General features: G+C 37.1%; 2 protein-coding genes and 1 long non-coding RNA gene across 9 annotated transcripts in view; 1 reads left to right on the top strand and 2 right to left on the bottom strand.

Annotated features, from left to right (window-relative positions):
* tjp1b (tight junction protein 1b) overlaps positions 1-5,744 on the bottom strand; it is a 105,756-nt gene extending 100,012 nt beyond the window's left edge. For 5 of the 6 annotated variants that reach the window (XM_008411994.1, XM_008411996.1, XM_008411997.1 and 2 more), the window contains exons 1-2: positions 5,215-5,744; positions 2,556-2,667 (exon numbers count right to left, since the gene is read on the bottom strand). In XM_008411994.1, the coding sequence (XP_008410216.1) occupies positions 2,556-2,667; positions 5,215-5,653 (551 nt within the window). In that variant the 5' untranslated portion in view covers positions 5,654-5,744. The remainder of the gene's footprint in view (positions 1-2,555; positions 2,668-5,214) is intronic. The other variant, XM_008411999.2, reaches the window with a different exon arrangement.
* Positions 1-13,488, top strand: part of LOC103466441 (uncharacterized) — a 25,019-nt gene extending 11,531 nt beyond the window's left edge. Inside the window, exons 1-5 of one of the 2 annotated variants that reach the window (XR_001776677.1) lie at positions 3,108-3,369; positions 5,231-5,311; positions 6,944-7,022; positions 10,388-10,528; positions 13,401-13,488. This is a non-coding gene — a long non-coding RNA (uncharacterized LOC103466441). Of the gene's footprint in view, positions 1-3,107; positions 3,370-5,230; positions 5,312-6,943; positions 7,023-10,387; positions 10,529-13,400 lie in introns of those variants that run through there. The other variant, XR_001776678.1, reaches the window with a different exon arrangement.
* The window catches only part of duox (dual oxidase), a 26,993-nt gene continuing 21,049 nt past the window's right edge, over positions 9,082-15,025 (bottom strand). The window contains exons 28-33 of the mRNA XM_017305203.1: positions 14,842-14,995; positions 13,681-13,913; positions 13,437-13,595; positions 12,150-12,305; positions 10,472-10,600; positions 9,082-9,574 (exon numbers count right to left, since the gene is read on the bottom strand). Coding sequence (XP_017160692.1) covers positions 9,452-9,574; positions 10,472-10,600; positions 12,150-12,305; positions 13,437-13,595; positions 13,681-13,913; positions 14,842-14,995 — 954 coding nt within the window. The 3' untranslated portion in view covers positions 9,082-9,451. The remainder of the gene's footprint in view (positions 9,575-10,471; positions 10,601-12,149; positions 12,306-13,436; positions 13,596-13,680; positions 13,914-14,841; positions 14,996-15,025) is intronic.

Here is a 15,025-nt window from a genome sequence, read left to right as displayed (position 1 = left end):
AAAAAAAAAAAAAAAAAAATTATGTGATCGGTATCGGTATCGGCAGGAAAAAACCTGATCGGCACATCTCTATTGTTTATATTCATAACAATCTGAAAATAGAAATTGAAATCACCTAACTTGGACCTAAGAGTTTTATATTAAACTCACGTGTATAAAGTACAGTGGTTGCAAATTTAAAATAAAATTAATTATTTATATGTATATTAATTTAAATTATTAAATTGATAATAATGATTGCAAATTAAAAACAAAATACTGTATACATATAAAAATTAGATTTGATATTATATAAATTATATTTATAAATTATTATATATGTATATAACATTTTTAATTTTGTTGTTTACCCGTTTTTAAACTTTCATCTATGAATGAATCTACGTGCCTCGATTGCCTGTCAATTTGCTACACCTGAATTTTCCCACCTTGATACAGCAAAAACCACTTCTATTTCTATTATTTGTAAAAGATTTGAAAACAACGAAATCCTTTCGCTTGCCATTTGTCTTGGGTTAACGTATTAAATCCCAATAAAACACAAAATGTGAAAAGGTTCAAAGGTTACGGAGACGTTTGCGAGGCACCGTTCAATCTGGCAACCAGCAGGCCCATGAAACAGAAGCCCAGAGATGTAATTAAATCCAGCGCACTCGCTCCCAGTCAGCAGGATACGGACAAGAGGCGACACAAAAACTAATAAACACAATGCCTTTCTGAACCGCACACAGCTGACAATATGCCTCCGATTCCACTTGGATCGAAGAAATATCCAAAGCCCCAACTCGACTTGGCGCTAACACACAGGTCAGATAATTGACACCAGAACACATTCAAAGCCATGCTCTGGCATAATAAGGCAGCCATTACTTTAGCCAGTTTCCATCCTACTTCTTCCAAGAATTAGCAAAGAGAAGATAGTGCTTTTATTCTTGAAATACTTTGAATAGCTAAAAATCAACCCATACCTTCTTCAAATAAATATGAAAGATGCTACAGTCCAAAGAGCGTCCATTTGGTATGAACCCAAATAAAACCGCATAAGGCTGTCATTAAATTTTAAGCAGACTTACGTTGCCTTGTTAGCGAGCTGCATCTCCAGTGGAGGCTCTGTGACCATTCTAGCAGTGTGTGCTGCTATGCTTTGTTGTGTGTGTTGGTTTATTTCTGTCAGCCTGTCTGTTTGTGTGTGTCACTACCCAGGGACAGACCACTGGGATGGCTGTCTCTGCGCCGACTTTGCTGTCATAAATTAAAAAGGCCTCCTTAACGGTCTAGAGAGCATATCAGCTTTTCTGTCCCATCACATCCATGTGACCCCTGCCCCCCAACGGCCGGTCAGACCGCCAAACACACTCACACTGCATGTAAAGACCCCACGCCCCCCCGCACTCGGCTGCAGCGTTAGAGTGATCTCCAGAGGTCTAACATGCAACACACACACACACACACACACACACACACACCAGGACAGACATCGCCTCACAGTCGTGACACATTCACGAGGCGAAGGGCTGACACACAGTGACACAATCGACTGCAGTGAAGCTCCTCTGGTTGTTCTTCAGGAGACTGGCTCAGCAAATCTCATTTCATGCTCCTCTTTTTCATTTTTAGTGTCAACCTTTCCCTTCCTCCCACATTATCTTTTATTTCCAAAGGTGACCTATTATTCTTTCTTGGTTGGGATAGGCCTATGGGCAATACAAAACACATTTCAGTTTCATTTTTTGCACAAAATCTTTTTTAGATAATGATCTAGTCTCCTTTCAGAATGAGCTGTTTTAGAGACTCTTGTCACTTTAAATTCAAATAAGCTGCTGCTTGCCATGCCCCCAATTCAAAATGGCAGATATATAGATGAATAGTTATAAAACAATTGCTAGTTTCAAATACAAATAAATTAGTACACTTGAATTAAGACAAAACTATTCTACAACTGTACATCTTTGAAAAGCAGAAGTGGAGCCTCCTGCACAACCAACAAGAATGCAGTAAGTGGTTTCTGAATGGTAAGTGAATAGCAAAACAATTGTCTTTTCCAGCAGCCATTGCACAGCGCAAACAAACATGCTGGAGCTTATCTTTTGGTTGATAGGTGAGTGGCTGAGGTTGCTAAGAAACGGGCTGGGATTGGCTGGGGTTGCTTGGTGACCACACAGTGCCTTTTGGTTGTGACTTTATATTTCAGAGGTTTTTTTAAACTTAGTTCATTTTCCAGACACCAAAAAATGTAAGTGCTGTTATTTCCCTTATAACTGGAACTTAAAACAATCTCCTATATTGAGCTGAAAAGTTACTTGTAAATTTCATCTCATTTCAAGTGTACCAAGATAGCTGCACTAGTGACTACACCAAAAATAATTGGCACAATTTTGAGTTTTTGTTGTGTATTTACTGCTATACAGTCAATTTATCTTTATTTTACCAATTTGTTAATGTTTGTATTTCAGCTTTTTTTAATGTATTGTCAAAAAAGCAATAAAACTGAACTCTCAAAACATTTTTCCACCCATAATTTTATGAGAAATTAGTTACATGTACTGTGGGCTCACCTTGTGTTGAACATAGGGTTCGTGTACATTGGGGGTGGACACAGAGGCTGCTCTGCCGGACTGTTTGGGGGTACAGAGAACCCCACTTTCTTGCTCTGTCCTGGGACTCCATCTGTGGATGCAGATGAATATTTTAGTATTTTCTTTGTTCACACCTCATCCTATAAGCTTGGCATCAGTCCTACCTACAGAAACTCACTCAGCCAAAAACGTGGGCAATGATGGGACATTGTAAAAGTATTTATCCTCAGAATTTTGTTAATTTTGTCATGATTAGATACAGGAACCTCTAAACAACTAATTTTAACTCTTCCTACAGATTTTGGTTGTAAATATGCGTTGTATGTTTAAAGCTGTTGTCTTCTATAAAGGTAGCCTGGTAAAAACTAGTCCCTTGTTCTTAGTTTTGCTTCGTTGAGAAGCAATAAAACTGAACTTGCTTGTTGGAGCCGTGGACAGTTGAAGTTTTGAATTTTATCCGATCCCTAACGTTTACCCGTGACGTATGTAAATGCGCCACTTCGACGCTATGAAACTTACCGGAAGTTGCCTGAGCTGTAAACAACCGTCCTCCACTAAGAAGAGAGAGGTGCAGAGCCGAACGGCTGTTAATGTTAATTTAATATTTGGAAGCGTGACCAACACGGACTGAATGACTGCGTTCACTTCCTCCGTCGCCATTGCTAAAACTGCGAGAAACTACGATTTTAAAACAGCGCAGAAAATCTACGTCATCGTTTACGACTGCTCCTTCTGCTCGCTGATTGGCCCGATCGAAATTCTACCGGAGAAATCCAGGATTCTTCCAGGATTGGTCTGTACTTTGCTCCATTCATCTTACTGTAACCGTGACCAGTAGCGATGCTCGATAACTGATACCACTGATTTCCTTTCCGAACCATATGAATAATAATAACGGAGTAAATCTAAAATAAGAGTTGCTGTTTTATAAATATGGGTCATTCAAATAGAAATTCGGAGTAAAATATTTAGTTAAACAATTAATAATAATAATAATAATAATAAAAACTTTATTTCAAAATGTATTTATTTTTATTGAGTGTGCCTGGGCTTCTTATGGTGAAAGGAAAAGTAGTTCCCCACCAACCATCTCAGTAATATAGTTTCTTTCTACTGTATTTTCGTTAACCTCAAATAACTGAAGTATCAAAAGTATCAGTGTTTTCAAATAAGAATTGATTTTAGAGCACTTCTGGTATCCCTGTCCCTGCTGAAGAAAATTGTCCCCCTCAGTATGATGCTTTAAATAGAACATCTTCTTTTTTTCTTTTAGTAATGGCTTTTTACTCTTCCATAAAGTCCAGTTTTGTGGATTGCAGGACTAATAGTTGTCCTGTCAACAGATTTCCACCTGGCTCTCTGCCGCTTCTCCAGGGTTACCCTGGCCTCTTGGACTTTTTTCTTCACATATGCACTATTTTGTGTTGGTTTAATACATAAGGTCCAAATATAATCAATGTTTTAAAGGTCTAATACTTTTGCAGGTCACTGTGAGTGAAACGGTGCAAACTGCTGCCACGTCAGGCCATATGTTGTAGCAGGCTAGTTAGCAGCGCTGGCTGCTCGGTAATCCCCTCAGCCACCCAGATTTAAGAGGCTATTTTTGCAGACTCTTAGTCTGAGTCTCTGGCTTACTGATAAGTAGTTTTTCTGTCTTTGTCATTTTTCTTTGTTTTGCTTCACATGGTGAGTTCAATGCGACCAAAACTATGTGGCGATTAGGCCTGCAGTTTACCATTATTTTAGTCATCAGTTATTCTGATGATTAAATTCAATATTCATAAATACTTTATTGATCCCAAAGTGAAATTAAATGTTGTTGTAACTCATATTATTTTAAATTATTCAAAGAGGTATTGCAGATGGTGTTGGCCGTTGACAGGAAAGATCTCCTGTAGCGGTCTGTATTACAGCGATTTTGAACATGCCTCTGACTAAAGACACTCTGTTTTGTTCGATTAATAATTTCTTTTTTAAAATGGTGCATTCTGCAGGTTTTTCATTTAACATCTTAAGAATTTATTTTTTCTAATATTAGAAATAATTCAATCCGTTTTTAAAAAAGGAAAATAATCACTTGTTGCCTGAAATGCATTTTGTTACAGTAACAAATTTTTCTGGACAATAACTCATCCCAGAAATTTTTGTGATAAAAAATATCGTTTTGAGACCATTTTTAAGCAATACAATATGGTATAATAATGCAATAATATGTTGTCAAAGATGAATAAATTCTAATGAACATTTAATAGTAGAACTGGAAGACACTTTAAATATCCAAAATAAACAAACAATACAACAGACACAACAAATAAAATGAATAAAAACAAAATTATTTTTCAGAACAGGGCTAGCTGAGATCAAAACACCAGACTGTAGACTTTTGTCAGCCAGATTTTGATAGAGAGAAACAATAAATCATGTAAATGGGAATTATTGAGCCCGTTTTAATTTATCATGCGATTAATTGATTTATTGCTTATTGCGACAGGCCTGCTAATAAATTGTTTCAGCTCTTGTGCACAGGCCGCCCGTATTTAACAGGTGCCTGATTAAAAAATGGAACAGCACTGCTGATGCATTTTCTTTTTTAGTCTGGTGGTAATTATCAAAAATAAGAGCTACTCCATCTGTGTACCTTCTCCATCCAACAGGAAGCAGGTCAGCAGGCGGGGACACACCTCCTCCAAAACGGAGCAGAACGAGCAGAAAGCAGCAGGCCCTTTAGAGGACAGGTGATTTAGGAACACCTCCGCCCGTCCCCTGCTGGACTCCTGTCCCAGGATCTCCTTGTACTCCACCAGTGAGAAGACCTTGTCGTACACCAAGTAGGGCAGCACGGCGTTGACATCCAGCTCACTGAGGATCTGCTCTCTGTGCTCCTTGAGGATCTTTGCCGCCCATCTCTTCCTCTTCCTGGTGCATGGCCTCTTGCCAGATTTCTGCTGCTGCTGCTTCTTCTGCTTCTTCACAAACCACTTCTTGGAGCCGCTGCCAAACATCTTCAAGTCGTGAAGGCCCACCAAAACTTCTCCCACCGCTCTGTCAGCACAGCTCCCAAAGGAGAGGAAGTGCATATTTCCTGCCAGCGTGAACACTCTGCCACATATTTCTTTGAGCTAACCCTTTGTTGTCGTCTGAGTCATTTATCTGGGGCAGGAAGAAACAATCTGGACAGTAGCTGATTTTTAGCTGGGTACTTAGCAGCTCTAAGAAGATTAACAGCCTCTTAAGTACTGCCATGCACACTGCGCTACGCTCCTCACACATCCTAAACACGTTGTGCATTGTCTCCTCTCTTGTTGGTAGATTACGACATTCATTGAAGCAGACTTTAAAGTATTATGCAAAATTAACATTTTGCACATTTTTGTACTTCCATTTGGGTCTCAGCTGCTTCTAAAAACAGTCCAAGTGCTTAAAAGAGCCACCCAGATGGGGATCTTTTGGCAATAAGTTCATGTTAAATGAGCAGTTTCAAAAACGTCTGTAAAGTAACATTACAAATCAGCAACCCCAGTGAAGCCCAAGACCTGTTACCTAGCAACACCAGTGGAACTCTGTCCGTCACCTAGCAACCTGAGCTGAGTTTCAACATGATTGGTCATCTGTTGTTACTGGTGTACAATAGCTGCTGGGAAAAAACAACAACAAGCGTTTAGTTTTTGAATTACTATCCAGAAGCCCTAACCTTTGTTCCATTCTTGTTGGTTGTGCAGGAGGCTACACTTAAGCTTATCAAAGATCTAAATTTTGCAAGTTTTTATACATCCATTTGGGTTTGAACTGCTTCTAAAAAAAGCACTTCTTAAATACCCATGCAGTTGGGGGGTTTTTTGGCAATAATTTAATATTTTTTCGTGTCTGGAAAATGAGTCATTTCAAAACCTACCAATTGTAAAGACACATTTAACTGGCACTGTTACTTAGCAACCAAAGCTGAGCTTCAGCATGTTTGGTCAGGTGATTTTATTGCTGTATGCGCTGCACAACAACTGCTGGAAAAGGCTAGTGTTTTGTTGCTGACTTTCCATTCAGAAGCTGCATTCTTGTTGGTTGTTGTGCAGGAGGCTCTGTTTCTGCTTTTCAAATATGTACAATTGTGCATCTCTTTGCAGACATTTTACTTTAGGCCACCAGCAGATTGTTTGGATTTAAAGTGACAAGATGCCCTAAAATGGCTCAAAATAGGCAGAACTGAGATGACTAAAATCTATTTTTTTAAGAATGATTTTGTGCAAGAAAATGTAATGAATATGTTTTGTTTAGACCATAGACCTGTCCTAGCCTGTTCAAGGAAACATATCAGGTCACCTTTAAACCATCAGGCTTGAAAAACCATCTGTATTCTTCCTTTTCCTTCCCAGTTCCTTCTTGGAGAATATTTCAGAAGTTATTTTGGTCCTGCTGACTGGCCCGAAAAGCTCCAGGGACTTTGAAAACAAGGTTAGTGATTCAACTCCTCCACTCATTGTGGAAAACTTGTGTAAAGTGAATGAGACGTACAGCTAAGGTCCCTCCTGAGCAAGAAAGTTGCAGCATTCATCAGTCCATTGATCAGCCCTCCAACAACTTCACCTTCCTGGTTATTGCTGTGAATGTGACACCCGATTAAAGCAAGATTAAAACCCGTTCCCTATGTGCACCGACCCGTCACGCTGAACCGCAGAGAAGCATTTAACATGTAATTGGATGGAGCAAGGGCGTTTAAAGGGGGAGCTTAATGTATTGTACTGAAAATCTATAAAAATAGGAATAAAAGCAGCACAAATCGATATGACCTTGGACCAAATTTTTATCCAGCTGCTGTGACGGAGGTGAGGATGAGCGGCTCTTTTCCAGAAGAGGGTGCCATTTGATCAGTCGGTTTCACTTAAACTAACCAGAAAAAACTCACAATTATTATTATTTTTTCCACATAGAAAAAAACTCATTGGGACTAAAAATGTGCGACCAGTTCAACTTAATATGAATTTACAACAAATCAGTATTTATTTTACTTAATACTCACTTCTGCTGAGACTAAATTATGTTTAAAACTGAACGATTTTAGGTTTGTTTTTAAAATTTATATTATAAAGCTGAGTTTAAATGTATTTTAAAGGAGTTGATGTAAAAGGCCCACTTTATTCTAACACCCCTAATTAAAATTCAACAAAATCAGTTTCCTACATAATTTTAAAAATATTTAATTCACATTTCACAATTATTTAACACATATTTTGTCTTGTTGCTGATCACTTAATCCTAGTAAAAACACACACATATATATTTAATTGAGTCAAAAGAAAAAGACAAAAAAGTCAGAAAAAAAAGGAAAGGGGAAAAAGGAAAAGAGAAAGAAAAAAATGCCAAAATAGAAAAGAAAGAGAAAGAAAAGAAAATTAAGATAAAAGGAAAATCTCAAAAGAAAAAAATAAAAAAGACAAAAGAAAAATAAAAAAGACAAAAGAAAGAAGGAAAAAGAAAGAAAAAGCAAAAAATAAAAAATAAAAGCAAAGAGAAAGGAAAAGGAAAAAGACAAAAAATGAACAAAAGAAAAAAGAATCAGGAATAAAGGGAAAAAAGAAAAATATAAAAATCCTTCTACATGCATGTTACTATAAACCCTTTTTCTTAATCTGAAATGTGTTTGATTCATAAACAAACTGATCTCCAAGTCAGTGAAACAATCACCAAGCATAACAAATATCAAACTTATTCCAGAGAATAAGCAGGACAAAGGCTGCTAAGGTTGAGTAATTCACATAATTACACGACACACAGAAAACTGCAGACTGTTGGAGAGAATTTAACATTTCAGTAGAGCGGCCTGCCTTATCAGTCAACCAATAAATCCAATTTATCAGTTTGGATGAACTCGAGTGCAGTTTTAGTCTAAAAGGGAGCTGCACCAGAAGGAGCCGACGGCAGAAATTTGAGAGCCTTCGCTGCACAAAACCTCACAGGTCATTACATAATCAAACCTCCCCAAGTCAGATGAAATATTTTATTACGGGTTGAACACAAAGAAACAATTAAGTCATGATTTTAAAACATACTCCAAAAATTCACACAAGTATATCTGCATAGTGAAGAAACTGATTTAAAACAAGTTGGTTCATTTGCAAATGAAAGTGGTTTGAATCCATTTACATCTACAGCAAACAAATAAATTACTTACTCAACTGCAAAAATACAAAATCTCACCAAGTAATTCTGGTCTATTTTTTAGTGCAAGTATCTTAAAATACAAAAAATGAGACAAAACCCGACTTAGAAGTAACTTTTCAGCAAGATATAGGAGCTTGTTTTAAGTTAATAATTCCTTATTATTGATTAAAAAAGTACTACTTTCATTCGCAGATTATTTCCTTTCTTCCTTTTTCTATATTTGTATAACATATTATTATTTCACTTATAAGAAAACATTTTATAAATGAATATTAAGGAATTTTTGGCCTTAAACAAGCTCCTGTATCTATTTTTTTTGTTTTTTATTTCCTTTATTTAACCAGGTAAATCCCACTGAGATCCAGATCTCATTTTTTCTTGCTGAAAAGATACTTGGAAGTTAGTTTTGTCTTATTTCAAGCATGCTAAGATATTACTAGGTTTTTATTACTTGGTATTTTGTATTTTTACAGTGGTCATGAATAGAGAAAGTGAATTATAAAAAAAAAAATGCATTCCTATGACTTTGAACAAGTTAAATATTCCTGCTCCTGATTGCAATCAATGCATGAATGTTTCTGATTAGAGAATAAAGCTGCAAATAAAACATGTTTAATTAGGTGGATTAAAATAAACTTCAAGCCAAAAACACCAAAAACCTACTGCAATGGTTGTAGCATTTTTGCTGAAATATTGTTATTTATCAATAGTGTCAGGACTGATCAGAAGTTTTCATAGTGATGCATGAAGTAGGCCTGATCTCTCTTGTTCATCTTCTGACACGCTTTCTCCACGTTCTTGGTCAGTCCAGGCGGTCCGCAGCTGAACACGCCGATTTTACCGACCTGAGGAAAAAAAGATAAAGAACCATGAAGCTTCAAAAGTTAAATATGGTTGTCCAGGCTTCATCATCTGGGCGAGGATTTCCTTTGCAAACACACAGAATGCTGCAAAATATAGAAACATCGAATTTCATATTTTTATTTTCATTAAATAAAAAGACTATTTTATTTAATGAGGTTAACTGAAATGAATAGAATAAAAATATTTTATTTAATCTTATTAGATAAAGATTTTATTTAAATATAAAATATTTAGATTTTTATTTTATTTTTTCTCACATTTATTTATTATTTCAATTTATGTTGTGCTTTCTTTCGTGCAAAATGACAATGAAAATAATTCTTAATCTATTCAATAATTATTACATCCATTTAGCATAAATGCTGCCTCATACTTTCTGATTTTAGTTAGAAATTAGTTCTGTGATGGAAAATGTGATCAGGTACTTTTTAAATCTGATCTTGAATATTTTACCAGATAAAATTTTCCACTACAGTCCCCTCTTTTCATAAGACAATGTCTAATATTTTTATATTAATCCCATCAACTTTCATTTAACCTTCAGAGTTTCGATTTTTACAGCTTCCTTCTGTCTTTTTCTTGTCGAAAACTTTTCTATTTGTAGCTTAAGAAGCAAAACAACTTGATAAACTCGACTGGCAGCCGATCAGAAAGATGAACATGACAAATAATTTCCTGAATTTTCCCTCTGTGGGACAATAAAGGCTTTTTCTGTCTTACATCTCCAAGTTATTTAAACTTATGTTTTATAATAAAAACTAAAATAATTTTTAAATGTAAACTTTTTTTTCCAGTTTTTCTCCTCTTCCCTCTGAGGTCCCTTTAGCGCCCCCTGGCGGCCCTCCCCACTTTGAAAAACGCAGTGACAGAGCGCTGACCTCAGGGTGAACTTCCTGCAAAGAGCTGAAGAAGGAGACGAAGGGCGGACGCCCAAAGTGAGTGACGGAGCGCAGGCCGGTGAAGAGGCTGCGGTTCCACACCTTCTGAAAGTGGCGCTCACACACGTACTGCACAGAGGAGAGCAGAGCAGAGCGGTCTTAACGGTAAAATAAACAATAAACTGAAACAGATCAAAATTTTACATGATAATTCAGCTGAAATACAAAACATTTTTAAAATAAGTATGCAAATCTTTGAACTCTAATGAGGCGTTCAAGTTACCTGGGAAGTGGGAACTCTGAGCTACTTTCTACTTAAAGGAGCAGTACGTGTTTTCCAGCCACAAAGTGCAATTTTATAGCATAATCAAGTTACTGTGTTACCTTCAGTTGTTATAGAAATGCCATATAGAGCTCTGGATAAAATTGAGACCACTTAAAATGGTCAGTTTTACTTTTTATAGGTCTATGTTTGAGTAAAATGAACATTGTTCTTTTGTTCTATGAACTACTGACAACATGTCTCCGAAATTACAAGCAAGAATTTTTTTATTTGCACAAAATGAGACATGGTCAAAATAACGTAAGAGATGGAGTCCTTTCAGACCTCAAATAATGCAAAGAAAAAAAGTTCATATTCATTTAGAAACAGCAAAACTAATGTTTTAACCCAGGAAGAGTTCAGAAGTCAATATTTGATGGAATAACCAGCAGGTATTCAACAGGGTTCAGTGCAGTGGGCTCTTGACAAAGTTGACTGGCAGTCAAGTTTATCTTTATCTAAGATAAACAGCCAAATCCCCCCCCAAAAAAAACAATTATAGCAAAGTGTAGACTTATTTCATGTGACTGAGGCCAAACTGTTGTGTTCACAGCCAAACAGACTTTAAAAAGAAACTGGAAGAAGAGTTAAAAATAAATAAACCATATAAAAAAATCTAAGAAAGAAGTGGCAACAATTTATCCAGAAGTTAATATAAGTTAATATAAACAAACCTCTATTATCATAATTATTCTTTTAAAAGACAAAGAAAGTCAATCGGTAAGTCATTTACCGAATGACTTAAAAGAAATTTGACTTCCTGATTTAACTTCTTGAAATTGAGCCTCTGTCTCTTTAAGAAACTTCCGCTCTTTCTGAAACTCTGCTTTCAGGAAGTCATCACATCATGGCTCCTCCATTAACCCTTTAACAAAGTTTTTACCAGGGATTCACTGAGAAGCACCTGGTATAATGAACTCAGCAGATGCTCAGTTCCATCAGGTGTTTGCTAATTGCTGCTGGCTAGTCTGAAGGAGCCGAGAGGGCGAGGGCTGCTCTGTGAGGCAGAAGCTCTGACGCCTGAAACCTGAATCTCCAAGCAGGCGCTGCACTTCGAGGGCGGGGCTAGGTCCACCCAGGTGTTTTCCACAGCTCAATGGTTGCCATGGAGATTAACAGATTTCTCCAACATGCATGGAAGAACCAAAGCAAAACTCCAGATATGTTTTTGATGCGGGAATAACATTAGAACATGACGTAAAGCTAAAAAAAGTGAATTTTACATAATACAACCCCTTTAAAACAGTGAAACGTCAACATGGCGAAGCCCATAAACACTGTCTGCTGTTACCAACGTAATTGTAAGCTTTAGCCGCTTCCCACTAGCAAACAGTGGTTGTGCGGTGTTAAGCTCACCAGCATGGTGGTGCGCAGGTCGAACTTCTCGGCCACCTGGGTGATGTACGTGTGGACGGAGACCAGCTCCTGCGTGTCCATTTCCTCCACCTCCCTGATGATGTCTGAGACCCACTCAAACTGGCGCTGCGTTCGGGTCACCCAGATGAAATAAACCTTCAGACGACAGATGTTACTGAGAGGCTTTACGGATCAAATTAAATATGAGTTACAGCAGTTTCAACACTTTCTGAGAAACATTTTATTTATTTTAACTTTTTTGTAGAAGCACCTCTAATGATTTGTATAAAACTTTGCAGCAAATTCAGTTTTATTGAAGAAAAAATTGAAAAAACCCCCACCCACAAAATCTTAAATATTTTTGTCTAGTTTCAATGACTACTTGAAAAAGTTCTAGTTTAACTGACTATTTCACTTTAAACATGAGAAAATGTCATGAAAGAAATAATCTGCCAGTGGAAACAGAACTTTTAAAAACAATATTAAGGAATTGTTTACCTAAAACAAGCTTCAATATCTTGCTGAAACGTTACTTTTAAGTTAGTTTTGTCTTAAGATGCTTTCACTAGAAAAAATACTTGGTAAGATTTTGTGTTTTTGCAGTGTTTCCATTTTGAATAGAACTGAACAGAAACTGTACTGCAAAAACACAAAATCTCTCCAAGTTTATTTAGTTCAAATATTTCAGTAAACTGGAAATAATACAAGTACATTTTCAGCAAGATATGGGCGCTTGTTTTGTTTTACTATTTCCATTAGTAAATTTTTCAACTTCTGACAACACTTTTCTAACATCTGCAAGTGAACTAGTACTTTTAAATTATTGACTTAAAACAAGCTTCTATATCTTGCTGAAAAGTTAGTTTAGTCTTATTTTAAGTGTTTTTGGTTATGTTTTAATTTTGATATTTAAAATGTCTTCCTGTTTGAACTTATTAATCATTGAGAGAATTAACTTCTATTACCATGCAATTACCAATATATTATTTGAAATTTGTCTAAAGATAGTAATATTATAATTTATCGCAATAATTATTGGGACTTTTTTGTTATTGTGACAGGCCTAGTTGGTATGTAACAAAGGACAAACAGGCATATTCAGTAAATTATATATTAAATTATATGTCCCAATTAGGCTAATTTGAATATTGACAACATTTTACTTTCTGTGCTATTATCATTATTATTATTTTATTGTCATATTCAAATTTTAAATGTCATGTTTATAATCTGAAGTTTCTTCTTCTCCAGAGGTGCCATTAAAGATGGCGGGTGGCAGTTGCAAACCTTTTTACACAGAATCTTGGACTTGATGGAGGACTTGAACACCAGGTCCTTGAGGATGGAGGTGAACGGTGTGACGCCGATTCCTCCTCCCACCAGAACAGACACCTCAAAGTCGTTCCACTCCTGATGGCCTTCGCCGAACGGTCCGTCCAAGTAGAGCTTCAGATTAAAGAAAATCCCTTCATTACTGTCACAAAGGGCCAAAAACCATTAAAATTGGTGATAAAGCAGCAAAGAGGCGTACTTTTGGGTAGGAACCAAACTCCAGGAGGCTCTCCTCGGTGTAGAGCTCTCTGAGTCGACTGGTCCAAGGTCCCACGGCCCGGATGTGCAGGCTCAGGTTCTCCTCATGAGGGGCTGAAGTCAGAGTGAATGGGTGGTACTCGTCTGTGCCCAGCACCAGGCAGGCGACCCGAACCCACTGGCCTGAACGGTACACGAAGCCCGGGGGACGCTTGAACTCCAGATGTGTCACGCCTTCGGGAAGGACAGCCGAGAGAAGCGTTACATAGAGTGTAGATAAGAGATAAGAATGAGAAATTAGTTTGTTTTAAACGGGACATATTATGCAAAATTCACAACTTTCTATAAAAAAATAAAGATCTTTGGCAGGCTCATGTTTTTTGGTATCTGGAAAATGAGCGGTTTCAAAAACCTTCCAATTGTTACATCATATTTTAGGGTCACTGCGTCGTTACCTAGCAACACCAGCAGAGTTCTACACGTTACCTAGCAACCCAAGCTGAGCCCTAGCATGTTTAGTCAGCTGGTTTTACTGCTCTATGTGCTGTACAGTCACTGCTGATTATGGACTTATCATCCAGAAACCACTTGCTTTTCAAAGTTGGACTGCTGTAAAATTGCGCATCTTTTTGCAGTCATCTTCACCGGCGAGTGTAAAAGTTGAGTTTGAGGAGCGTGGCCAGCAGCTTATTTTTCATTTAAAGTGACAAGAGACCTTAAAACAACTTATTCTGAAAGGAGCTCAAAATACACTGCAAAACAAGAAATCTTACAAAAATACTCTTTTGCTTCATTTTTTTGTGCAAATGAGAAAACTAAAACTAACTTACAAATAATTTTTCAGCAAAATATATAGCCGTTTGTTTCAAGTCTATAAAGCCTTAGTATTGATAATAATTAACAACTATTTCCACTGGCAGAATTTTTCACTTAATACATGGGAAAATGTTTGATTATAAGTGACAAAATTTAGTGTTTTTTATCAATAAAAAGCACTAAAGCACTGGCAGAACTAGCCAGACACGAAGCCCGTGTCTGGCTTCGTGTCAGACACATTCTAAGAATGATTTTGTTCAGCAACAACAACAACAACAAAATTAGCGAACATGTTCTTTATTGCCCTAATAGGTCACCGTTAAAGACGATAAATTAAGAATATCACCTGAAGGCAGCAGCTCAGCTCTGAGAACAGGGATCTCCACCTTTTTCCTGCTCAGACTGATCAGTTTGTCCAGCAGGAAGAGCAGGCTGGGCGGAATCAGGTAGACGTGGAAACGAGGCTCCTGGAGCAGAGCGTAGCTGCCGTGTATGACCGTCTGATGGACACACACACACACACACACACA

The sequence above is a fragment of the Poecilia reticulata genome, linkage group LG6 (assembly GCF_000633615.1).
Source record: "Poecilia reticulata strain Guanapo linkage group LG6, Guppy_female_1.0+MT, whole genome shotgun sequence".
In the NCBI taxonomy this organism is placed as follows: Eukaryota; Metazoa; Chordata; class Actinopteri; order Cyprinodontiformes; family Poeciliidae; genus Poecilia; species Poecilia reticulata.
This window is presented reverse-complemented; position numbering and strand designations above follow the sequence as displayed.